This window comes from Rhinolophus ferrumequinum, chromosome 8 (assembly GCF_004115265.2).
Source record: "Rhinolophus ferrumequinum isolate MPI-CBG mRhiFer1 chromosome 8, mRhiFer1_v1.p, whole genome shotgun sequence".
Classification (NCBI taxonomy): domain Eukaryota; kingdom Metazoa; phylum Chordata; class Mammalia; order Chiroptera; family Rhinolophidae; genus Rhinolophus; species Rhinolophus ferrumequinum.
The window spans coordinates 69,052,968-69,080,539 of NC_046291.1; the positions used below are offsets into that span (position 1 = coordinate 69,052,968).

A 27,572-nucleotide genomic window follows, 5' to 3' on the forward strand; every position below is an offset into this window, starting at 1 on the left:
CCACATTTTTGCATCATTTTGACTTCTTTACCTTCATGGTTTATTCCTTCGTTTCCATTTCAGAGTTGCCATAATGGCAGCCTAGCTGCAGACAAGAAGCCATTGTTCTCTGTAGGAGACGGTGTGGAAGACAGGAACAGCTGGTGTGGAAGACAGGAACAGCTGTTGCTCTTTCTACCCCGGACACCTAGAAATGCCTTGTTTGACATCCGTGGACCCACCCACCAGGCTCATACACGGGTGGAAGTCCCCGTGCTCCCTGACTGAGCCAGGACAGTACAAGTACCTTTCCACTGGGATGACTATTTCTGGTCACTGTTTGCTCTTTTTTAGTGAACTGGTTAATCTGTAGCCTTTCTACTGAAAGTGCAGTCCAAGGAGCAGCACCACCATCAGGATCCCCTAACCATATTTGAAATGCAGAAACTCTGCCCTACACCTGTGGAGTCAGGATCTCCATGTTAACAAGAGCCCTAGCTGATGCATATGGACATTAAAGTTTGAGAAACACTGGCCTACAAGACACCCTTTGGTCCACAAACACATTTTCCCTTTCTAGTAACTGTGGCACACGTTGCAAGGGAAATCAAGAGCAATCATATACTATGCTGAGATATAGCTTAGTAGAAATTATGTCCCTACATACAACTAGGCTAAGACCAACTAGAAAACAAACTTAACTAAGAACAAAAAGGTGAGCTCTTTTGCCTGATATGTTTTTAATACTCTGAGTAGATCAGTGAACTTCCTTACTGCAACAATTTGACACCTCTTGTAGAGTACTATTCAAACCAGAGAAATAATCAGAAACAACTTATTCAAGCACCAACCCAAATCTTGCTTCTTGGCAATTTCTATCATTTCTTTCTCATACAGTCCTTCAGGTAAAAACAAACTACAAAATCGCAACTCAAAAAACAAAGATAGTCAAGCAAAATAAATTTCTTTTAATATTTCTCTAGCTGTGTTCAGTAGGCTTATGCATGTTCTCTTAACAGCTGAGCTCCCTAGAAGTTACATTGATTTATTGTCATGCGGGGCGGCCTGCGGGGTCTCTGGTCCCGCTCCCCACATAAGAACTCAGAATATGGTGAGGCCAAAAAGGAACACCCAGGGAGCCATAGATGGGGGAGTCATTACCACTATATTCTCACTGGCGGCATCCGCCTCTCTGCAATCCGCTCTTGCCAGCTCAGCCACCATCTGCTTGCTAGCCCCCATTTTCTGCTAGCGTAGCCACAGCAGTTATATTAGTGGCCAATGGCTCACTGGTTACAGCTGACGGCCAACTAGCCACAGCTGATGGCCATCCAATCACAGTTGATGGCTATTTACTACCTGAGTGAGCACCTTTCCACGTGAGGCCGAGAGCCTGGAAACTGCACTCCTGGCTCTGTCCCCACACTCCACCCCTACAGGGTCTCGCCTCACAATCTACACGACTAGCATCTTCCAAGAGGGGACCTGTGCGAGGAGCCTGGTGGTGAATGCAATATCCTAGACACAGCCAGGCTCTCTGGATACAGCCAGGGTTTCTCAGGGCACCACCAGTGCTTCTGGGCACAGCCAGACTTACTGGGCTCAGCCGGTGTTCTCAGGGCACTGCCACTCTCTCTGGGCACAGCCAGACTTCCTGGACTCAGCCAGGGTGTGGGGACGGAGCCCCAAAAAGCAGTTTCCAGGCTCTCGGCCTCACATAGAAAGGTGCTGGCTCAGGTAGTAAATGGCCATCGACTGTGATCAAATGGCCATCAGCTGTGGCTAGTTGGCCATCAGCTGTAACCAGTGAGCCATTAGCCATGAATATAACTGCCGTGGCTAGGCTAGCAGAAAATGGGGGCTAGCAAGGAGATGGTGGCTGAGCCTGCAAGCGGCGCAGTGAGGGTTGAGAATTGTGTTGCTCCTGGTTCCTGTGTCTCCAACCCAGCCGCCAGCGAGAATATAGTGGTGTGACTGCCCTACCTATGGCTCCGTGGGTGTTCCTTTTTGGCCTCACCATGTCCTGCGTTCTTATGTGGGGAGCGGGAGCTGAGACCCCGCAGGCCGTCCTGCATGACACATGGCGCAGCGAGCAGGGTCTCCCGTACGACACAGGGCTCTTAGGGCACTGCCACTCTCTCTGGGCACAGCCAGACTTCCTGGGCTCAGCCAAGGCCACTCAGGGCACCGCCACTCTCTCTGGGCACAGCCTGACTTCCTGGGCACAGCCAGGGCCTCTCAGGGTACCACCAGTCTTTCTGGGCATAGCCAGTCTTTCTCACATATTCTCCATGGCGGCTGGTGGAGACATGAAAGCAAACATCCGCCAGTTCCACTACATGGTGGTGTGTTCCCAAGCAAACAGTCAAGCGGTCCATTAAATTAGGGATAGAAGGCCATTCCCCATAGTCCACAGTCATTCGCCAGGACTGTGCGTTAGATGCTTTGCCCGATTATTTGTCCTTTGGGATTTTTGATGATAACAGAACCAGAATTTAATATTTTTATTAAATATTTTCCAACATTACAAGTCTACACTCTCTTTAAGCATTCTGAGAATCTCAAGGCTCTTTGAGCTTTTTCTCTCCTGTGATTGTTTTAAAGTTCAAGCCAAACAATTAGGTTTATCCTATCATCACTTCATCCAAAAAAAGCTCTGTCAGGAACAGCATTCAGTTTGCAATCAGACAAGGAAAGCAGGAAAAAATCAGCAATATTCTCAGATTTCCTTAAAATAATTTCCTTAATATAATATCGAGGTTTACTGCTTCATATCTTACAGGCTTGAATATTAAGGATCAATCTTTATTTTTGAACCTCTTGTTCATGAACAAAACACTCAATTGTCCCTTTTCTAGCATTGTCAAAGGCAGTGGCATCGTTCTCTAAACACTTTAACAAAACAGAATTTTCTGACTGATCAATTATGTTTACATGATAAATCGGTGGCTCAAGATTCAAGAAGATTCAAGAAGATAACATCCTTTATTCTTTCATTTTATTTTTATTATTTGGTCGAACTATTTCTAAATATTTGATCTATCATATTTTATTCACTTATACAAAGTTATTCGTATACACTAATGTAAAAACCTGTCCATTGGAACTATAATTTAATATATATAAATCTATCTATCTATCTATCTATCTATCTAGTCACAGGATGTGGAGTATAGCATAGGGAATGGAGTCAGTGGAATTGTAACAGCTATATACAATGTCAGAGGGGTAATAGATTGGGGGAGGGAGGTTATCACTTTGTGAGGGGTGTAACTATCTAACTATTACATTGTTTTGTACACCTGAAACTAATAATAATAATAAAAAGAAGTCAACATTTTTTAAAAACCCCAAAACCTGTCCATTGGGACCAGCACATTAGATGCCTACTCTTGTATCTAACCACTATGTATAGTCACTGTACTTGCAACTGTAGGTGAAACAAAAGAAATAAAAAATTGTCTTTGTCATCAAAGTACTTCTCTAGGTAGGAAGACAAAGCAGAAGAAGTGTGAGAGAGAAAAATGGAAAAAGTGTCTCACTAATGTAAAGATGGTAACAGCTACCATTTGTTGAGCACTTGCCATGGGTAAAGCACTGTGCTTAGCCCTTGACATATAACACGATCTCAGTCACAACAGCTCCATTTTACAGATGAGAATGCCGAGGGTGGGAAACTTTGGTAACTTGAAATTGGCATTCAAACCATCTGATATCAAAACCATGCTCTTAACTATGTAGTACTGAGTGGTACAGAGTATGAGATGGAGTACTATTTTCCTTTACTTTTTAAAAAGTCTGTTGTCTACTATATTATGTATTTTTTCCAGTTTTATTGAGATATAATTAGCATTTAACATTGTGTAAGTTTAAGGTGTACAACTTGTTGATTTGATACACTTATATATTACAAAATGATTACCACTACAGTGTTAGCTAACAACTTTATCACATCACATACTTACCATTTCTTTTTTTGGGGTGAGAACATTTAAGATCTACAACATTAGCAAGATTCCTTTACTTTTATATATTCCCATTGCAAACGTCTTGAAAACTAGAATGATGTTACAATGCAGGGCACATTTTAAGTGTTCCAACTTCCCCAAGAGGAACTGCAATGGAATCACCAAAATCTTAGCAACGGCAGTGTAAGCTTAGTGTCCAAGAACTTTCTTAAAAAAAGAGCAATAATACAATGGATTTCAGGTCGTTTTCTCATGGTTTGCACACCGACTAAACTCTTAATTCCTCTCAAGTTGTTTCATGCCTTTGCAATTTTTCACCTGAACTTTTGCATCAGTCTGCTTCCTCTAACTTTAAGACTCAACGCAGTCTTCACCTCTTTTGTGGAGGAATCTTTCCCTGAGAGAGAGCGGACTATTCTCTCCTTTGTGTTTTGCTACTGCTGGTATCCCACCTCTTCATAGCATACATTGTACTGTATGAAACACTGGTGTGTGTGTGTGTGTGTGTGTGTGTGTGTGTGTGAAATTATAGGGAAGTCTGGGAGGAGAGTTCGTTGCTTTCGGGTAGGGGAGATAAATGTGTAGCATATATGTATATATCTCATGTCATGGCAGTGTAGATTTACATAAGATGTCAAGGCATCTCATGTGCAACATAGTATTTATTGAGTGTGTTACAGACATTCCGTAAATAATAACTTTTATATTAGGAAATAATATATTATAGTGTAGTGTAGGAGAAGGTTTCCCTCTAACTTCTTAGGGTCTTGGCTGGGTCTGAAAATAAAACTGACAAAAACAGATAATAGGAGAAAAGCATACAAATATGTTTAATGTAAGCTTTACATGATATTGGAGCCTCCATAAGGAAATGAAGACCCAAAGGAACAGTTAGATCTGAGTATTTTATGCTGGGTTTGATGAGAGTGTACAGTCGTGGAGAAACATGATGGGTGCAGGTGTATGAGGTGAGTGTAGAAACTGGGGAAACAGCAAGACTTGTTTGTTTGAATTCTTCTCAGCGTCCATTTGTCTTTGGAGGTAAGAATGTACCTCTCACAGGAGGGTTTTATGACCTGTTTCAGAGGAGAGTGGGAGTGGTAGGGCAAAGGCCAGAATGACATTCTTCTCCTGTTTTCTCAAACTCCTTCAGCTTAAATTATTCAATGTGCTAAGAGGCACATTTTGGGGTGGCATGTCCAGAGCTCCATCATTCATAAAGCGTTCCTCAAATTGCCCCATTAGAAACTCTTCAAGATTTTAATAGCTGCTCCATGAAAAAAAATGGATTTAACGGTCAAAGTAGTTGGAATAAAGTTAAACTTTTTAATGTGTCTTGATTTTTCCTACAATACTTCTCAAAACTCTTAATGTGCGGATGTGCATTTGTGAATCCCCAGAAGTGAATCCAGTATGCACCGTTTCCCAATCCTATCTGGCGATAGATGTCCTTCTCTATTCACCACAGAACACAGTGTGGAGACAGATTTCATGGTCAAGAGTAAAGTATGATACCAATGTCATCATATGTTAATTGCTTGATTTTGGATCATCTCTTCAAGCCTTAGTGTCCCTATCTGCAAAGTATGGTAATACCTGTGTCTCATATTGTTGTTGGCAAAATAAAAAGGTTTACAAGATGCCCAGGAGCTCTCAGTAGGTGCTAGCGATTATAATTGTTAATGTCCAGGAGCTGACTATTACTCATCTTTAGAATCCCAGCGCTTTGCAGAGTACTGGATCTCAAGGTGAGATGAACTCAGGCTGTTGTTACACCTGGCCTGGTTTTAGCATGAAGGTGGCCCAAAGGGCTTCTTTCTCTACTACCAGCATCCTTCGCCCTTTAACAGGATCTGAGTCAATATTAGATATGTCCTGTTCTGGTCATGGTCCTGCTGCTTATATCCTTCTTATAAAAAACAAAAATAAGACAAAAGAAGAAACGAGGTTGAACTAGGTAACTTCTAGAGTTCATGCTCTTTGAAATTCTAAGGTAGAAGAGAAGTAATTCTCAAGTTGCAACAGATGGAGTTTTTGTACTTAACTGGACTAATGAGCACAACAGTCATCATACACCACTTGATTTTTTTGTTAGAAGAGCCACTTTAGATTCCCATCAATATTACTGATATGAAGGAATTTGACTTTTATCAGTTATTTTAGACCACTGTATCGGTTACTATATATGACTATATATCGGTTACTACATAGCTCTACAAATTAGAATTTATGCCTGGAAATTAATTTGGTACATTTACTTCCTGTCCTGTATAAGCAAGTGCAGCTGTGGGGTGGTTCTTTGTGTAGGATTAAGAAACACTGCAGTTCTTGAAATAAGCCAGATGGTTTTATTTTCAAAGGAAAGGATCACACCTAGTGAAGAATTTATTTACAAGCTTCACAACAAAATAAAAGATTAAAAGAAACTTTCAAGGGACATGGGTCATAGAAACCCACTGAACACCACAGCTTCCCAACTCCTGGGCCCAGAGGACATTGCAAAAGACACAGAAAAGTTGACCTTGTGCTGGCTGTAAACATTTGTAGATTAAGGTTATAATGACCAAGACATTACAATGAGAGTTATACAATCTGAATAGACTCCCGTTTTGACTTGGTTTCAATCCACTTTTCCAACAGTAGGTCCAGTAACATACACACACACAAGACTGGTTTTGAATGCATGTCCTAAAATTAGAGTTAATGGAAACTTCAGGAATACTTTTGGGATAGATACCCTCAAAACAAAAACGAAACAACGACGTTTTAAAAATCGAAAGTGAAAACTGTAACTTGTTAGCGATTAATCATTGGAGACACCAGGTCTGGTATTCCGAGCAATGGTTGGTTTTAAAGAGAATCACCATTTGAGCTGAGTTTTCTCTTTCTTTTTTAAGGACCCAACTGTTCATCTGAGCGACACCCACTCCGGATAAGGCAGCGCCAGCCTCGGGGACCCGCACGTTCCCGCCCCGCTCCCGGGCTCCGGGCGACTCGGCGGCGCTCCTCCCGCGCGCGGCCGCACCAAGTTTCCGGGAAGATCGGGCACTTTGGGCCCCGGGGCGCGGCGCTCGGCGGGCCGAGGCGGGTGAGTGGGGCCCCGTTTCCCGGTCGCCATCCCTGCCCCTAGTTGTCGGGGCTAGAGGCCGGGGGTTCGCAGGGAGCTGGGTTCCACGGGGGCGGAAATGGCGCGCGGAAGGACGGGCTCTGCGCCCCCCGCGCCCCTGCACTGCCCGCTGCCCGGGTCGCTGCGGCGACACTGCCGGCGCGGGGGCGCGCCTGCCCCCCGGCCACTGTGCCTTCTCGAGGCCGGGCCGGCCTCTGCCCCAGTCTTCTTAGTTTGCTTTGCTTCTTTGCGGAAACGGAAACTTAAAATGGTTTGCGTTTCCCCTCTGCTCATGCAGCGTCTCTAGAGATAGTTCTTAGAAAAACCGATTCCTTAAGGGATTTTTACTCTCCTTGGCAGGTGCAGTGTTTGGCAGTCGTGCCTTACTTTGAAGAATATGCAGGGAAAGTCTTGAAAGAGATATCCAAAGGAGAAGACGGTGTTTCCCTGTCTGTACGACGCACAGAAGGTTTTAAAAAACTATAAATGTGTATCACCATTTTACTAATCACCACCTTCTTCCTTTCCCTCGTTTCCTTCTTTTTGCTGCCAGGCATGCATATGGGAAAATTCGTTTCTATCATGCTGACACCACAATAATATGAGTATATCAGAAAAATAGGTAGTAGATGGGTGGAGGTGATTTGTATTGTTTTTTGTTTTGTTTGTTTCATTCGCTGGCATAACAAATTGCCAAGGATTTAGTGGCTTAAAAACCACATTTATTATCTTAAAATTCTGTAGGTTGGAAGACCTACCTGAGTCTCGGCTAAAATCAACTTGTCTACAGGGCTGCTTTCCCTCTGGGAGGCGACTGGGGTGAAATCTGTTTTCTTGCCTCCCGGTCCTCTCCCCTCCCCGCTTCTTTAGGCTGTCCACCTTCCTTGGCTCAGTGGTGTGCTTTCTCCATCTTCAAAGCCATTAAAGATTACATCTCCCTGACCATTCTTTTGTTAGCACATCTCACTCTGACTGGGGTCTCTTGCCTTCCTCTTTCACTTTAAAGGACCTTAGTGATTCCTTGGGCCACACTGATAATCCAAGATGATCTCGGTATTTTAAAGTCAGGTGATTGGCAACCTCAATTCAATCTACAACCTTAATTCTCCTTTATAGTGTAACCTAACATATTCACAGATTCTGGGGATTAGGATGTGGACATCTTTAAAGGGGCCACCCATCTGACAGCATCAAAGGAAGGCTATTACTGTACATCCCACTCATGCAAATAGGGAAAGTATCCAGATACTAAACATGCCATAAGAAGTTTGGGGGATATTTATAGAGTTAAATATATTGAGAGTCTTTATTATAAGCTTTTACGAATATTGACTTATAAAACAAATAATGTTGCAGTTTCTGCTTTCTGGAAATGTAATAAGAGAACTTCATGTGCCTGGGATGTCCTGAGCAGAATACCTGAGTCAAGATACTGCACAATTTTATAAATTTTGGGTGTTTTCAGTGTGTAAACTTGTATTGTGCTCTGAGTGGGTATAAGGAGGAGTGGACTTGGTCTCTGGCCTCAAGGTTGTGACCTTGGAAAATAACACAGGTACATAAATAACTAAAGCTCCTTTTGGGGAGATAAAAGAAGGAGAAGTAACGTCCTTTGGGGGAATCAGAAAAGGCTTCAAGAACTTGGGGGGGAAGTTTGGGATGGATCTTGAAGAACTCTAGGATTTCATTCGATGGAAATTAAGGAAAGAGGAGAAGAAGGATGTGACATTTTGAGAGGCAGAGGGAAAAGAGCCACCCTTTGAGGGCTCGGTGTGATTAAGGGACTTAATCCAGGAATCGTCTAAATAAGACTGGAAACTAAATTGGGTTAGACCGGGTAAAACCTTGGATGAATGCTGAATGGCATCATAAGGATTCTGCAGTTGTTGGTAGAATAGAGAGCTATGTGTAAGGCATATATCTTTTTATTTTGAAACCATCTAAAACTTACAGAAAAGTTGCAAGTACAATACAAGCAACTTTTTTTCCCAGTGAATTATTTGAAAATACATTTCCAACTTCATGACCCATTGCCCTAGAATTCTTGAGCATATATTTCCTACAAGAAAGGTGTTCAAAATCAGGGATTTAATATTGGTACATTACTGCCATCTAATTCTTGGATTCAATTCAAATTTTGCCAGTTGTCCCAATCATATCCTGTATAACAAAGGACCCAGTTCAGAATCATGCCTTGCATTTAGTTGTGATCTCTTTAGTCTCCTTCTGTGTAGAACAGTTTCTCAGTCTTTTCTTGGCTTTTATGAAGTTGACACTTTTGAAGAGAATAGGCCAGTCTGTGTAATGTTTCTTCATGTTTAGATTCAGATTATGCATCTTTGGCAGGAATATCATAGAAGTCATGCTGTGTTCTTAGTGCAGCCTATCAGATGGCACATGATTTATCTCCTTATTTACTTTGATTATTTCATGATAGTGGCGTCTGCTTGGCTTCTCCACTTTAAAGTTACTTTTTTCCCCTTTGAAATTAATCAGTTTTTTTGTATTTTGAAACTAAATGGTCCTTTCCTCACCAACATTTCAATTTATTTATTTACATCAGTTATTTCACTCAGTGGATTTAATCATTGCTGTCATTATTTACTCTTACAATTAATTTATTCCCATATTTTGGCCAGTGACAACCTCCTCAAGCTGGATCTTTTGTCCTTTTGACATGGCCTCATTATTCTTTGAGCACTTCCTTGCTTTCTGGCACCAAAAGATGCTTGTCTTGTACTTTTCCTGTCTCAGTCCTAGAAAAAGCTAGAAGACTAAAGTAATAGTCTTTTAAAAGGGAACATCATAATACGATTGAGATGTTAACTACAATGGGATGTTAATGCCCATTGTATTCTATTGGTGTGTTGAAAAGCAAAGGATTTTTTATAACCCTTTTATATATTTGTAGGTGTGAAATTATTGAATTATAGACTTTGTTTGCATATAAGCCACATGATAATAAAGACTTTGCTGACAGGAAAAAAGATGTAGCAAAGAAGAGATGTTTTGCTGAAAGGGTTTTAAAGGTTGTCATTTTTGCTTATTGAGTTTATGTGTATATGCTATTTTTAAAATATTAAACATGTTATGATAATTAGGGAATCATGGCAACTGGTGAAGACAAGGAAAAACAAGCTCTTAAGGCGGATTGGCATGATGACAAACCTAAGAAAGATGAACAATACCAGGTAAAAAGGAAAAATTAAAATTAATTTATATCTATTAGTTTTACAGTGAAGCATGTTTTTTATGTCTTTGCCCAACATTGCCTTGAATTTGGGAGGATATTAGGGTTTCCAAATTTTATTTTTACTTCCATCATTCAAGCCTTACAAGAAGAATCATATTACTACTTTGTCTTACAAGGCTTACAACATTAGCTACTTTTTCACTCCCTCATTTATTTGATTTGTACCTAGAAGTTAAGAGCTTACTGTGTTTCCCTGAAAATAAGACCTAGCCAGATAATCAGCTCTAATGCGTCTTTTGGAGCAAAAATTAATATAATTGCTGGTATTATATTATATTATATTACATCACATTATATTATTATATAAGACCTGGTCTTATATTAATGTTTGCTCCAAAAGACGCATTAGAGCTGATTGTCCGGCTAGGTCTTATTTTCGGAAACACAGTAGTTAACAATTATCTGATCAGACCAAAGAGGGAAGGGAGGCTCAGGTAGGTTAAACCATTTACCCAAGGCCATGTCTGGACTGTCAAAGCAGCTGTACTATGCGAATCAAAGCAAATTTTTAAAATTGCCCCAGAGTAATATACGTGCAATTTAAAAGTCATATTGTAGTCACAAATAACCAGGAAGGGAGTTGACAGAACACTGAACTTAGGTTCAGATCAGGGTGTCAATCCTTGCTTTACTGTAGAAATTTCTGTGATTTGATCAATGTGAAAGGTGGTTTCCTTGTTTGTATAATGGAGATAACAATATTTGGAAATGGTAGGAAATGATATAAAACATCCAACAAATTTATTATTCATGTGATCATACTTATTTTGAGGCTGTCTCATGTCTTTCTTGGCCTTGTTCAGGGTGAAAGACATTTAGCTTCTTTGATTCATGTAGAAAAATGAGGTCATGCGCTGTTTAAATTTTTGGTGCTATTTGAGTTTTTTTTTTTTTTTTTTTTTAGAAATTAATTGATGAAATGGTGAAGGAAAATGTTCAGTTAAAGGAGGAGATCCAAAAGCTTGAAGTTGAGTTACAAGAGGCCACCAAAACCGCTCAGGTAACCCCTTTACTTATTCTGTGTATCACATTTTTAATGACACCATTTTTCAGAAAAAACTATTTTATTATATAAAATTCACTTTTAAAACATTATGGTCATCCATAGCACCACTATTTGTAAGAGTCTCAAAGTGGAAACAACCCACTATCTGTCCATAGTAGAGTGAATTAATAAATTGGGGTGTATTCACACAATGAAATACTACATGCAATGAGAATGAACAGACTGTAACTACATGCAACAACATGGGTGAATTTCATAAACACGGTATTGAGTCAAAAGAGATAAAAGAAGGCATTTCATGTGCTTCCATTTAATTAGAACACAAAAGCAGGGTATTAGAAATTAGCATGGTGATTACCCTTGGGGGCAGATAGGAACTAGAAGGAAATCCAAGGGGCTTCTGGGGTATTGGTCATTTTGTTTTTGATCTGCATGAAAGTCACACATGTGTGATCATTTTGTAAAATTTCATCTTGATGTATACTTATGATAATGTCCTTTTTTCTATTTACGTATAGGTTAATAAAATTTACAAAAACAAAAAAAAATGGTCATTATCAATCATTTTTGGATCAAATTCTTGGTCGTCTCACTAAATTCTTTTTGTTCTCCTCATCCAAGGTGCTATAGTAATTTAAATGTGTTTCAGTTAAAAAAAATTGGATATCTATCTTTACCATTATTTTCTCCTACAGTTTTTCCTGTCTTTGAATTAGACATAACTTTCACCTCTTTTTTCTTCATAACAACTCATATTGTTAAAACAAAATTCAGTTTATTTACATGTTTAAATGCTTAACGCATTGTCACTTTTTGTTTCTGAAATGGGGGATAAGATTGAATATCAGGAAGTGAGGTTTCTCATGTTTGAGACTTAGAGAAGACTCTATTAAGATTCTGGTTACTTTTCAGACTGGAGACAGAATTATTTATTTAGTTTTACATCTCAGAGGTCCTTGAAAAACCGGCCAGCTCAGTTGATCCACATTACAGAGGTCTCTAGCTGTGGTCGGGAGGGCATAAGGGAATTGCTGTCTGCCAAAGTGTGCTCAGGACTAGAATCAGGCACTCTCACTCTCACTCCAAAAGGTCTCGATTTCTCTAGGTGCAGAGATTTTGGGGTTGAGTTCCAGACCACCACGATAAAGCGAATATTGCAATATAAGTGAGCCACACAAATCTTTTGGTTTCCCAGTACATATAAAAATTATGTTTACATTGTACTGTAGTCTATTGAGTGTGCAATATTATGTTGAAAGAAAAAAAATGTAATATCTTAGTTAAAGTATACTTTATTGCTAAAAGATGTTAAACAACATCTGAGTTGTCAGCAAATTGTAATCTTTTTGCTGATGGAGGGTCTTATCTTCAATTTGTAAAATACCCAATATCTGTGAAGTGCAGTAAAATGAAGCACGATAAAATGAGGAGTGCCTGTATACAGAATATCTCCACATTATTGGGAAACACTTTGCTTTTCCTTGACGTTACAGATTGTTTTGAAATCCGAATTATGGTAATCAGAAATTCTGCTGAAATTACATGTAAAGATAGAAATGAACAGAAGAGTCGATCAAATAACTGAATATTTCTAATCTCTTTGTGATAAGAGCTTTTATTTCAGCATGTAAATAACTATGGGAAATAGAAATGCAAACACCAGACTCATTTGTGCATTTCTGTGTAGTTGTATAGGTCCGTTGATCCCAGTGATTTAAAGCAGCTGAGTGTTAACCACTTAACTTTATCTTCCAGATTACAAAGCTTGTTGATAGTGTCCCTTCACAGTTTTATAAACCTAAGTTGCGGTAATGGTTAAAAAGTTGATTTGCAGGTGTTAGGTAAGGGGGGATTTAAATTTGATAAATTTTAAATCATATAATTCATGAGTCTTTCTTTTTGGATGAAATTATCTGGGCATGCTATGAAAATAACTACCTATAGTGTACTCCTGACTTCATGTTGTACCTCTTTGCAGTAAGAGTAAACATTCTGTCTAACGATTTCCTTGTGAGCTAGCCTATTATTGGCACAGTTATTTAAAGGGTACTTATCTACAGGAGTGATGTAGGTTTTAGAATTGAACATCATCAAATATTGACCTTTTTCAACATTGATTAGAAAAAGTGAGAGATTATATACTTATAATTTCATTTGTGAAATGGTATTAAATCATCAGCATCTGATTACATTACCGAGTACTTACCTGGCAGAAGCAAATACTAAAGTTATTAAATAAGACTGTGGGGTTCTGAAATCAGTGGTGAATGAATTATTGGATGATCACATTATCAATGGAAGGACTGAAGTTATTTCTTGTCAATTTTAATCTAACATTTCTGTTTGAATTAGGTTCAAGAGGATATTCCTGAAACAAAGTTGAAATTTACATCTTTAGAGAATCCTGAGAATTACCGCCAGTTTTTAAATACCTGCTGTTCATTTCAAGTGAGCCCCCACTTTACTTATGAGCTGCAAAAAGGAGAAGCGCTTATCACCTTTGAAAAAGAAGAAGGTATGACTAATGTTCAATAATATGACCAACTTACCTTTGGAGAGCGCTTGAACTTTCAAAAGCTTTCTTAGATATTTGGCTTTGCTTTGCAATTTTTACACATATTTCATATAATCTTTATATTGAAACTCTGAGGCAGGTATGATAACCCCTATTTCATAGATGATAAAACGGACTCTAAGACATTAAGTGACTTGAATATGATCACTCATTCAGAACACAATGGCCCTGGGACTCCAGCGCAGGTATTGTGATGTCCAATACCTGTATCTTTCTATTCCACCTGCTACCTCTAATAATACTAGTAATAATGTTTCAAGGACATAGAGCTCTACGCAGTGCTCAGGGAGTTTTCACTGACATTATCTCATTTTATACTCACTTGATTCTATGAAAGCGATAAGATAGGAGAGTTACTATTTATATTTTATAGCCAAGAAAACAGATTCTTAGGTGATTAAGTGATTTACCTATGGGCACATAACCAGTGAATGGAAAGAGCCCCGGAATCCGAGATTTGGAATAGAACCTGATGTTTCCTAAGTTCGCCATGGTGTTGGACTCTGTTCAGAGCTGGTGGCGCCTTAGTGAGGAGAATCTGGCTTTGTATGCCAGCTTTGCCCCTTTCTAGAAGTGTGATTTGGGTTGGGTTCTTTATAAATCTCAGATCTTTATTACATTTATTGTTTATTATATGTCAGACACTGTGCTAAGTATTGGTAGGCTTTGTGGTTGTACCTACCTCATGGGGCTGCTTTGAGTATTAAATGAGAAATGTTGATAAAATACTTAGCACCGTGTCCGACACATAATAAACAATAAATGTTAGCTGTCATTATTGCTACATGTTAGGAATTTTCCAGATTAGGAAACAGAAACTCAAAGAAGATAAAGAATTTGCTCAAGGTCTATACAGTTAACAAATTGCAGAGCTGAGAGCCAACCCCTGAGTACCCATGTACTTTCTACTGGACCAGCATTCCTCTGAGCGGGCCACCATATGTCCAGTTATGGGGCAGGACCAGATGGTCTTCCAGAAGCCCTTCCAGAGCTCAGATGCTGAGAACCTATTATTATGTCTCATGTCTCCTGATGTCTGGTCCGTCACTATAACCTGAAAATAAGTGTCCAGAGAGAAAGGGATTCAAGAGAGCCGAGGAACAAACTTCCAGATATAAAATAAATCAGTCATGGGGATGTAAGGTACAGTGCGGTGACTCTGGTCAGTAACATTGTGTTGCATTTGAAAAATTGTATTTGAAAGTTGCCAAGACAGTAAATCTTTAAAGTTCTTAACATACACACACACACACACACACACACACACACACACACACACACATTTTTGTAACTTTGTATGGTGGTGGCAGATGGTAACTAGACTTAATGGTGATCGCCTCACAGTATATACAGGTATTAACTTACAGTGTTGTACACCTGAAGCTAACATAATATGTATGTCAATTTTACCTCAATAATAATATTTCAAAAGCCTTCTAGCAGGTCAGTATATGCACATACTGTTTGTTCACTCTGGGTCCACCCCTGTAGCTGAGGGTGGAGGAGGAGACCATGAGCCATGTCGGCAGTTGACACTGGTTGTGGAGATGGAAGAGAGGGTTTGGGAGGCAGCGAGTGAGCACAGGGGTTACCTGGGAATGCTGGGAATAGGATTTTCTTCAGAAACAGCCGCCGCCACCTAGGCATGACTCTGAGGTCCTGCTCCCCCGGGACAACTTTGGGTTTATACAATGAAATGAGTTGGCTTTTGATAGCATCACAAAAGTTGAAATACAAGTGGTTCCTCTCAGCTGCATCCGATCACCAGATGTTGGCGGTTTGGGTGTGGGGAGTGGGAGGGAAAGAGCATCATCTAAGTATTACTTCACTGATATGTTCTGTTATTGCCTGTTGTCATTTACAAAAAAAGAGTCATAATTCAAGTTATAGAGTCCTGTCGTGGTACAATGAGTGGGAATTCGCACAAGACAACGCCCTGCCTTCGAGCCCTGTTTCTCTCTCCCTCCAGCTCTGCTGTGCTAGCTGATTGTCACAAACACAGGTGAAGTTTATAAGACCAGGTGTAGGTATCTCTTATTTTCATGACAAGCAGCTCCAAATATTAACAACTGAAGTGTTATAAACTCTCATGTCACACAATTAAAAATAAACTCACCCACACAACTGACATATAGTTGCTGTTTGTAGTTCTAATGATTTTTGGCATAATTATGTTACTGAGCTTCTCCATTTGCATGGTAAATTAGATGTGATCGTTTTGTGATCAGTATAGCAAGGTTATCAACTTTTTTTTCTTTTTTTTTATTAGTTTCAGGTGTACAAAACAATGTAATAGACATTTACACCCCTCACAAAGTGATAACCTCTTTCCCCCAATCTGCCATCCCTCTGACATCGTATATAGCTGTTATAGTTCCACTGACTATTCCTTATGCTGTACTCCATATCCTGTGCATATGCATATATACATACATACATACATATATATACATACACGTATAGTTATCATCTCACTTATAGTTGATATTATAAGTGAGATCATATGGTATGTGTCTTTCTCCGACTGACTTATTTCACTTAGCATAGTGTTCTCTAGGTCCATCCCTATCATTGCAAATGGTAAGATTTCATTCTTCTTTATGGCCAAGTAATACTCATTGTATAAATGTACCACAGTTTCTTAATCTAGTCATTTGCCGAAGGGCATTTCATTGTTTCCATATCTTGGCTAGTGTGAATAGCGCTGCAATAAATATAGGGGTGCATAAATTTTTTTTGAATTAGCGTTTTGGATTTCTCCGGATAGATACCTAAGAGTGGAATTGCTGGATCATAAGGTAGTTCCATTTCCAGTTTTTTGAGATACCTCCGTACTTATTTCCATAGTGGCTGCGCCAATCTGCAATCCCACCAACAGTGCACAAGGGTTGCCTTTTCTCCACATCCTCGCCAGCACTTGTAGTTTGTTGATTTATTGATGATAGCCATTCTGACTGGAGTGAGGTGGTATCTCATTGTGGTTTTTATTTGCATTTCTCTAATGATTAGTGAGGTTAAGCATTTTGTCATATGTCTGTTTGCCATCTGTATGTCCTCTTTAGAAAAATGTCTCTTTATGTCCTCTGCCCATTTTTAATTGGGTTGTTTGTTTTTTTGGTGTTGAGTTGAGTGAGTTTTCTATAAATTTTGGATATTAACCCTTTATCAGATGTATCATGGACAGATATCTTCTCCCATTCAGTAGGATACCTTTTTGTTTTATTGATGGTTTCCTTTGCTGTGAAAAAACTTTTTAGTTTGATGTAATCCTGTATGTTTACTTTTTCTCTTCCCTTGCCTGAGGGGATGTATCAATAAAAATATTACTAAGGGTAATGTCTGCAAACTTTCTTCCTATATTTTCTTCTTGGAGTTTTATGGTCTCAGATCTTACATTTAAGTCTTTACTCCATTTTGAATTTATTCTTGTGTACGGTGTAAGGAGGTTTTTCCAGCTTCCTTTTTTTGCATGTGTCTTTCCAGGTTTCCCAGCACCATTTATTGAATTGACTGTCTTTAAGCCCAGTGTAAATTCTTTCTTCCATTCTTGTAGATTAAATGGCCATATAGGTATGGATTTATTTCTGGGCTCTCTATTCTGTTCCATTGATCTATGTGTCTGTTTTTATGCCAGTACCATGCTGTTTTGATTACTACAGCCTTGTAGTATGATTTGATGTCAGATATCGTGATACCTCCCACTTTGTTCTTATTTCTCAAGATTGCTGTGGCTATTTGGGGTCTTTTATGGTTCCATATAAATTTTAGGATTATATATTCTATTTCTGTGAAAAATGTCCTTGACAGTTTGATAGGAATTGCGTTCAATCTGTATATTGCCTTAGGCAGTATGGACATTTTAACTAAATTAATTATTCCTATCCATGAGCATGGTATGTGTTTCTATTTATTTGCATCTTCTTTAATTTCTCCCTTCAGTATCTTATAATTTTCTGAGTACAGGTCTTTTACTTCTTTGGTTAAATTTATTCCTAAGTATTTTATCGCTTTTGAAGCAATTGTAAATGGGACTGTTTTCTTAATTCTCCTTTTGATACTTTATTATTGGTGTATATAAATGCAACTGATTTCTGAATATTAATTTTGTTTCCTGCTACTTTACCAAATTCATTTATCAGTTCTAATAGTTTTTTGGTGGAGTCTTTGGGGTTCTCTCTCTATATATATATAGTATCATGTCATCTGCACATAATGACAATTTTACTTCCTCCTTACCAATTTGAAGGCTGTCAACTTTTTAATGAATGATATCGAAAGCATTTTAGTGAAATTAGAATTCCTCATTAAATATGGCAAATAAAAAAGATTTATGCTTGGATATTCAAGCCTCTGAGGTCTTTAATATGTTATTCAAGGGAAAGACAGAAGAAAAAGTAAATATTTATTTCTGTGGTGTTTGTAACATTTTAAGGAGTGACAAATGATAAGATTGTCAGAATGACACTGACCAACAAGTTTTTCCAGCTTACTCAACATGGAAGAAATTTCTGGCTGTGCTTTAATGTTCTAAGGGAATTATCTGGTAATTCTGTCATCAGTGCAAAAGAAGGGTGTGGCTGTGCTGAAATAATAAGGGAATTTCTGAAGAATTATCAGGCTTATCTCTTAAGAAATGAATCTAGAACTTGATGAGAATTTCTACATTGTGATTTTTGCTGATATATTTTGACATTAATATACGCTACTTTGATGGCAAAACCATTACACTGGGAAATCCTAAGAAATTTTAAAAATCAGATCCTTTAAACCTAAAGCAAATTGAAAATGTTTAGGATAATTTGTTCTTAACCCGAAAGGGTAAAAATGTACTGAAATATTGGAAATTAATACTTCCCAAATTATTTTTTAGTTGCCCAACGTGTGATCAGAATGGGGAAACATCATGTGCAGATACAGGATGTATTTGTGGAGATTATGGCCAAGCCGGTTCCATTGAAGTTAGGAGTCAGATTCCAGGTAACACGGTGATTAAAGATTTTCAGAATTCTGTCAAGCATGGACCTTTTCTCATTTATATTTCTGAATATGAAATAATTTCCCAGGTTCACGTAGAAGTGTCTAAGATGAAGATCAATGTTACTGAAATTCCTGATGAACTCCCTGAAAGTCAGATGAGAGACAAGCTAGAACTGAGCTTTTCTAAGTCCCGAAATGGAGGTGGAGAAGTGGAATGCGTGGAGTATGATAAGCAGGCCGGAAGTGCTGTCATCACCTTTGTGGAAACTGGAGGTATTCACCCCTTTAGACCGTTAAAGAATACCCTGCCATTTAAATTATATTGTGCCATTTTTGAAAGCATTCCTTTTCTCCTTCTTTTATCTGGAATTTATTAGACAATGTGATAATAGGGGATTTTTTTTTTCAACCTTATAAAATGGTAGAGTCCTGAAAGTGATTTTCATGAATGCTACTGAGAATGATAATATTACAAATAACGAGCACATAAATCTTAGTGCATCCTTGTCACGTGGCAGGCATGGAGCCAGGTGTCCTATACGTTTCTCTCCTCTGATGTGCCACACAGCAGTGGATGTAGGGTGTTAGACTCATGTTATTGATGAGGAAACTGAGGCCTAGGGAGGGTGAGTAACTTACCCAAGATCACACACTGGGTGTATGGCAGAGAAATGTAAATATATTTATAACACTATCTCTTCCATCTCACCTATTAGGATTGACAAAGTTCTCTTAGGTGGAAGGAATTGATTCCAGGGAAGACCAGGGGTGAATGGAAAGGACAGCTAGATATCTGTTCCCTTTATAGGTACAACTGGACTTTTACCAAATCATCTGAGGAAGGTTTATATTCTTATGATTGAAAACAGAAGATTCTACAGCTGCTTCTGTTAATATGTTCAAGTGATGCTTAATATAAAAACCTCTTGCTCTAGTTCTTAGGGCTTCTCCTGGGTTTGCACATATAAATCTAACTGTACAGTTAAAAAACATTGATTAGGTTTGTTCATAATAAAGTAATCCATGCTTTTTAAAGAAAATTGAAATAATATAGAGGAGCTTTAATTTAGTAAAAATTGAAACATTTTCTTAATCTTCTCTTTCTTCCGCTATGTAGTTATATTTAGATCTCTCTGGAATTGCTGGATCAGATGGTAATCCTGTGCTTAATGTTTTGAGGAGCTGCCCTATTGGTTTCCACTGTGGCTGCACCATTTCACATTCCTACCAGCAGTGTACCAATGTTTTAATTTCTCCATATCCTTGCCAGCAAGGGCCTACGTTCTTATCCACTGTGCCATACTGCCAGTCCAAGGTGGGCTGGAGAGAGGGGAAAAAACAAAGTGATTGACTAGAAATTCCTCTGTTAAATTTTATGTTATCTTGGCACATTACCTTTTTTTCCCTCTAGGAGAAAAGTGCCGCTAAAGATAAATCTGATTATTCTTTGTTTTGGAGAAAACTGATGCATTTTTATTACTTGCCTTCACTTTTTCTAGATGACATCCAACACTCTCCCTACTCCTTTGGTTAGCATCATTATATCGGTTTATCGAATACCTTGTATTTGTTATAGGTCTAACAGACGCGCGCGCGCGCACACACACACACACACATAAACACACACTATAGTAATATAATAATTTATTATATATATGTGTACACACACATGGTTTTATATATATATATAAATAGATAGTATATATATACTATTTTAATCATAGTTTTCCTTTATAATTCGTGAGAAACTGGGAAGCAGTCTTGTTTGGATGGGTGCGTTACTTTTTGCTGAAGGTTATTGCATTTTCTATAGCTTAAAGTAGGTCTATCTGAGGACATTGCAGACCTCTGTGCTTTGATTGACTGCAGTGGATAGTTCAAGAGAGAAGACTCTCTTTAAACCTCATTGTGTGGCCTTATGTTTCTCAAAATTATGTACTGTGAAGTCTTTAAGTGAACTGCAGAATTTCTTAAAAATTAATCACTCAGTTTACTGTTTATTATGATATTGTTCTGTTTAAAGGAAGTTTTTTTAACTTCGGTTAAAAATGTTTATGACATAAATAAAATAATTTTTTAAAATTTACTTCTAGTTGCTGACAAGATTTTGAAAAACAAAGACTATCCTCTTTATATAAATCAAAACTGCCATAGAGTTGTTGTTTCTTCATACATAGAAACACACTTGAAAAAGTTTCAGGTAAAGTCATCTCTTTTCTTTCATTTTGGGAATTTACTGCTTGGCCCCATCCCACAAAAAATAAAGAAAAAGTTGGGAGTCTGTTACTGTTTGAATCTTACTAGGGAGGGATATCAAAATAGTTTCCTCATACCTGCTTGGTGAATGAGTTTGTCTTTTAAAATAATATTTTAATGCAAAACTGTACCATATTTAATTTACCATATACTTTTTAAAACTAAAACTACTTAGATATGGCACAATATTTTTGTATGTGGCGACACAGCTACATTTCTCTCGTGTGTTTTCTATCATGGGGCATTAAAAATATTTTTTTTGCTCAATTTCTCTGAACTCATTGTCTTTACCCCAAACCTGCTTCCTTTTCTGCTCTTACTCAAGTGTTAAATGTTACCACCATCTACCTAGTCCACCAACCTGAAAGCTAGAACTCTTGCTTAACTCTTCATTTTGCTTCTCCTTGAGCATTCCTTTGGTCACTCAAGCATGTCACATTCACCTCTGACTACCTCTCTAACTAGTCTATTGGTAGAGTTGCCCTCCTTCCCTCTATTTGTCATAATGCCGCCAGCGTTGTCTTTCTGAAACTCAGATCTCACTCTGATATTTTCTTGCTTGAAAAATCTTCCTGAGGCTCCTTGTCTCTCCAAAGAGAGGTAACTCCAAAATATTCAGCAGAGCTTATTATAAATGTAATGTTTTGCAATTCAAAGCTCTTAGATAATTTTCTATTTTTTTTACTTTCCTTCTTAGGTATTTTCAGGAATATCTAAGAGGACGGTGCTTCTGACCGGATTGCAAAACGTTGAGGTGATGGATGAAGAAACTGTAGAGGATTTAGTTAACATTCACTTTCAACGAGAGAAGAATGGAGGTGGAGAAGTAGATGTGGTCAAATGTTCTCTCAGCCAACCTCACATAGCGTACTTTCAAGAATAGGCTCATGGAATCACATGAAAATTAGAGCTTCTGTGCCCAAATCACTGTCAATGTTTGACAGAAATGAATATTTTTTTTCCTTAAAAAATGAAAACTTTAATTCTTTAGTGTCTGTATATTCTTAGAGACAAAATGTATTTTAATTGTTTTGAATTTCTCATTTCCATTTACAAATGCAATAAGCGCACTGTATTAAAAACAGTTTTGTTCATAAATTATCTGGATTGGTACCATGTCTGTTGAAATCAACCGTAAGTGATACAATTGTCCCCCTGCCATGCTGGCTTATTCTGTCATAGTCATGTGGGCCAATTCTGTTTTGCACCAATATGCAGACTTGACTCAACATTTCCCCAAAGAAATGTTACATTCAGCAGTTTGTGATTTCTGTAGACTTTACTGAATTTTCAAGGGACTTCAAGAGCAATCATTTCTCGCTTTCCATAGTATTTCACTCTGCAGCAACAAAGGTATTTCTCAGGACCAAGTAAAGTTGTTTATTTTCTTGAATTTTCCTTCACCCAGTGTGCCAAATGACCCCTATTCCTTCCAAGACATCCCCTCTCTAAATAGAACTTGTAAAGACCAGAATTTTCTTTCTTTTTTATTTGTAACAGAAATAAACAGTTTAAGGGATTGAAAACCTTGGAAAAAAGAAGTAAATGCAAAGCTCCTGGCTCATCACTTACCATGTTAGGTGCTGGGGGATGGATGCCTGAAGGCACTTGCCCTTGAAGAGCTAAAAATTTAGTTGGAGATCCCCAGTTTATTAGCATCCCACTGGTTTAACTTGCAGAGAATTGAAATGGTAAAATTCAAGGTTCCTACTTGGGGCAGGTAAAATTCTCTTTGGTAAAGAACGTGTGGATCGCTTTTATCCTAATATCGTATGTTTCGTGAAGAGCCAGCAGCACAATTAAATTCATATTAAAAGGCTGGCAGAAGTGAACTGCTTTTAGAAAAGATTCTAAACCTGTCTAAAGTTTGCCATCTAAATTGAATGCAGAGAAAAAGCTTTAAATAAAAAAGCTTCATTTGCCTTCATTTTATGTTGAGATGTTAAAGTTGTTATGCTACCATCAGAAGTACTCATTACTCCCACATTTCTCTTTGGAATGAGAGATTATGCCTAAAAACTGGGCATTTATAATAAATCTTCATTGTTTTAGGAAAAAATCTCGCTCATTCTGTCATTGTTCTTTGGAAATAGTAAGATTATGTCAAGCTGCCCAGAATATAAGAAGATAAATTTAAAGAACCTCATTTAATTTCGACTGGTTCAATCTCACTAGAACAGGGGGTGTCATTTTTAGTCTGGGCAGACCGCCAATCAGAAGGAATTTTTTCCTAATATTTAGGACAAGGTTTGAAAAAGTCAGTTTTGTTTCCTTTGGGAACCTTCTTCAGGCAGTAAAGTGGATAATTTCATTCAATTCTAAATTTTCAAAATGGTTTTTGATAAATGTTACTTATCTTAGAAAATTATACTTTTCCTCTTTGCACTGCTCCACACGTGTGATCTGGCTGGATCTCAGAAACCAAGCATTGGCTTTCCTGCTTATTTACAGAGGTTTAGAGATTTTACAGGAGGGAAGTTGTCTTTGAAAATTTACCACATTGTATTAAACACATTGTATTTTAAGTTAGAAAGACTTAAATTGTGTGTCCAGGATGAGATAGCTCTACTTAATGTGTGAAAAGACATTGTTACTATATGTCAAGAAAGATAGATATGTCGAGTTACAAGTCCCTCTTGCTGTGTGGAGATTTATCAGTCACAACAGACTAAGTTTCCTGTCATAACAAACTACCTCCCAAATCTCATTCACATTGAACGTCCAACACAGGTTGGGAGGGGACTCTGTTTGTCATAGTTGCTTAAGGCCCCATCTCGACGCGTTCTTCCAGAATCATGGAGGTGGGAAAAAGTGAAACCTGGAGATTCTTGCACCAGCAATAAAATGCTGTGACCCAGAAGTGACCGGTGGTGTTTCTCTCGCATCTCATTGGCCAGAAATAGTCATAAGGGGACTAGAAAATTCTGTCTTGTAAAAATGAGGCGAACCAGATACAGTTGAGTCAGAAGAATAACGAACATAGTCTGTCCTGTCCTACTAATCGTCAATATTTGGATCACTCTTTTTCACATACAAAATATACCCCATCCCCAAGGGAGAAAAACGAAAAATTCCCCCAATCATGGCAGCAAACTCAAAGTACATGAACTCTAGGTGACACGTGGTAGTTTCTATATCAGGTCTGAATGTTACTCCTCTTTATCTGGAGACTCCCAAGATACAGTGATGGAACTGGAACAACATGACTGGAATAAACTACACATTTAGAAAGGGACAGAATGAGGGGCACATAGCAGTCACTGAGCCAAAAGCCATCCTGAAATCCCATTGAGTAGATGTGTGTTCCATATCTGGGATTTTGATTAGGCCATGATTCCACTCCCTGGAAATTCTTCTCAGCTCGTTGTCCTCATACCTCCTAGACAGTCTTCTTTTGCCAATACTTTCCTTGGCCATACCTAGAATGGACATTTGAAATACATCTTTCTTGGAGGCTGAAAAGCTTCCACAGTCAGTACACTTCCTATAATCAATGTTTGAGACCAAAGTTTTTCAAGTTTTGAACTATCATAGTCTCTTTACTCCACCAGGTGACTAGTTAGCTGATACAATTCAAAAATTTACTTGGCTTCTTACCTATTTTATTCTGGTCAGCTTACATGTGGTAATAGCATCACTAACAGTTTTTATCTGGACTTACTTGCTATAATTCTCTGTTTTCTTGACCCCATTGTTCTCTCCACTAAATTACAGGTACTTTGGGTGTATCAGGCCACTTTTGGTTTCTTTGCTCTGAGCCGGTTTGTCCAGTTGAAAGGGTTTATTGACTTCCACAAACTTAATTGGTATTTTTGCTTTGAGGGACTTTAATATGTTCAGAGATTTAAACCTTGATTTAATTATTGATTTGATCTCTATGATAAGGTGGAGTTCTAATCAGCCTTTGTTACTCAAAGGTCTTCTCAGTTTTATCATTTGAGAATGAGAAGTGTTACTTCCAACCCTACAAGTTCCCATATTTCTGGACTTTCTCTATTTCCTTTCATTACTGCTTTCAAACTGGTTCATTTCAATTCAAAGCTCTTCTCTTTCTTATATTAGTTTGTCAAATGCTCCCAATAATAATAAACATACTGCTGACTTTGATGTTCACACTCTTTTTTAAAACATACTACAGGCTAATTAGGTACATTATCTGCCTTCCAAGCTAAAATGTGTGAGTTTTACCAAATGTTTTCCTACTACGTAATGCGGAGCACCATCCTTCTGATCTCCAACAAATATTTTCTAATTACCTGCTAGTTGGCCCCTAAGCCAAAGCCGTGTATTTTATATTATGCTGTGGATTGTGTGTGTGTGTGTGTTTTGTTTGTTTGTTTGTTTGGCTGTAACAATACTCCCTTTCAGAATACCAACTTCTGTATCAATCTGGAGAGACTATGTGATGCTGGTATGACAAATTATCTCCAAATTTTAGAGATCTAAAACAACAAAAGTTTAATTGAACCAGAGGTAAGGATGCGGCCCTACTCAACCATAAAGGATCTTGGATGTTCAATCCTACCATATGCTTGGAAGGCAGAAAGCCAGAACTGTATAGTGAATAGCGTTAATGATATTTGGTTGGTATTCATCAGGAAAAGATGCTTATTCTTGAAAAATATGCAAAGTATAATGAAGATAAAAATCACCAAAAATCCACCCACAGATATAATGGTAAATATTTTATGTTCTCCTCTCCAATCTTTTTTTTTTTTTAAACCATATCACATTTCATTTTGTGAATATACCGTATGTTGTTATTTTCCTGTTGTTGGACATTAATGTTATTTCCAATTGTTTTCACACTTATAAGAGCTATGATGTACATAAAGCCTTGTATATCTCGATATAAAAATCTTTTTCTGCAGTTCTCCTGACCTCATTTCAACCAGGTTGACAAGTTAAAGGATATAAATTCTGTTAAGGATCTTGATACCTGTGGCTACAATTGCTTTCCAGAAAGTTAGGCATTGGTCTGTACTTTCATTAATAGTGCAATAAAGGGCTATTTCATTGCTCCCTTTCAGCAGTGAGTACTACTTTAAAAATAACTTTCTTTTTATCCTATTTTTAGAAATCTTCACAGTGTATGCCATATCCTGTGAAAGCAAATAATTATCAAGATAGTACAGGCGAAACATCCCAGAATGGGTTTTGTTTTTCAGTATTACAAATTTAAAACATTTGGGAAAATGTCAATCAATTTGATTTTACTTAAGCTGTGAGACAGAGACAGGTACAATGAGATAGGAGGCTTTATAATTGGGTCCATAAGAGATTAAAATATTTTGTTGGATGCAGTTTCAGTATTAAGCTGCTAGAATTATTTTGGCCACATTTGGAGTCATGCTTCCTCAAGGACAGTTTGGCACTATAGGGGAGAAAAACGTTTTCCTCAACCCTCTTAGAGTCCTTGGCTAGATCTGAAATTTAAACCAACAAAGACAGATTAGCAGGAGAAAAGCATACATGTTTATTTAAGATAAATTTTATGTGACATGTGAGCCTTCATAAGGAAATGAAGACCTAAAGAAATGGTTAAACCTGAGTGTTTTCATGCTAGGGTCAATGAAGTATGTAAAGTCATAGAAAGTGGAAAAATGGTAGGACAGAGTATCAGCTACTGAGCTAGGGGGAAATTTAGCAAGGCCTATTCTTTCAGATTGCTCTCTCTGTCCCTTGGTCTTTGGAGATAAGGAAGCTCCTTTCCTCAGGATAAAAGGAAGGCATTTCTCATTGGAGGGTTTTATGACTTGTTTTGGGGGAAGGTCAGAAAGTCCTTGCACATTCCATTTCTCATATTCTTTCAGTTTGAAATATTCACTATACTAAGTTGTCATATTTGGGGGTTAGCATCTCCCGAAACCTGTTGAGACAGGTTAGTTTGCATGTTGCTAGGTATAGAGGGGGGTCCCTGGTAGAATAAACAAAAAGCAGCAATACCCTGAAACTCCAGGTTCTGGAATGTCTCCTTCACTCCAGGACAGAGACATGAGAATACGCCTTGAGGTTACTAAATTATCTCAAATCCCTTTTGGCCGGACAAAGGAGCAGATCTGATAGACAGGAATGGGTTATTTCGTTAATCCCTTCAGGATGGGGAAGCAGGACAAACCTGATAGATGAATTCCATTAGAAAGCTCCAGCCGCCTTCCCCAAGCAGGCAGGGGAAGGTATAAAAGTAAGAGCTTTTGCCTCAGTCACTGGGCTTTCCAGTTTCGGGTACCCCCTCCCGCTCGGGGGCTACAACCTCTTCTCCTGCCTCTAATAAGCTATTCTCTTTTTAAAACTTTTGCCTCTCCCTGGTCCGTGTGTCCATTCTTCGGCTTCATGAGACACGATCCCGGCCTACACCCAGAAATTGTCGACAGATCCAACATCATTTATATCACTGTCTGTACATACAAGTTGGTATAGTTGGCACATACAAGGTTAAGGGTTACTCTGTC

The 27,572-nt window shown here is 38.3% G+C and overlaps 1 protein-coding gene across 2 annotated transcripts; it reads left to right on the forward strand.

Moving 5' to 3' along the window:
- Positions 1–6,727: 6,727 nt before the first annotated feature.
- Positions 6,728–25,795, forward strand: NMI (N-myc and STAT interactor). 2 transcript variants are annotated; one of them, XM_033112834.1, is made up of 10 exons: positions 6,728–6,770; positions 6,845–7,035; positions 7,414–7,506; positions 10,155–10,244; positions 11,211–11,306; positions 13,665–13,827; positions 18,758–18,864; positions 18,951–19,137; positions 20,958–21,064; positions 21,818–25,795. In XM_033112834.1, the coding sequence occupies exons 4-10, from the start codon at positions 10,161–10,163 to the stop codon at positions 22,001–22,003; spliced, it is 930 nt and encodes a 309-aa protein (XP_032968725.1). In that variant the 5' UTR covers positions 6,728–6,770; positions 6,845–7,035; positions 7,414–7,506; positions 10,155–10,160; the 3' UTR covers positions 22,004–25,795. The 2 variants fall into 2 exon arrangements, with proteins under 2 accessions (XP_032968725.1, XP_032968724.1); XM_033112833.1 differs by having other exon boundaries at positions 7,414–7,522; positions 21,818–25,794.
- The last annotated feature ends 1,777 nt before the right edge of the window (positions 25,796–27,572 follow it).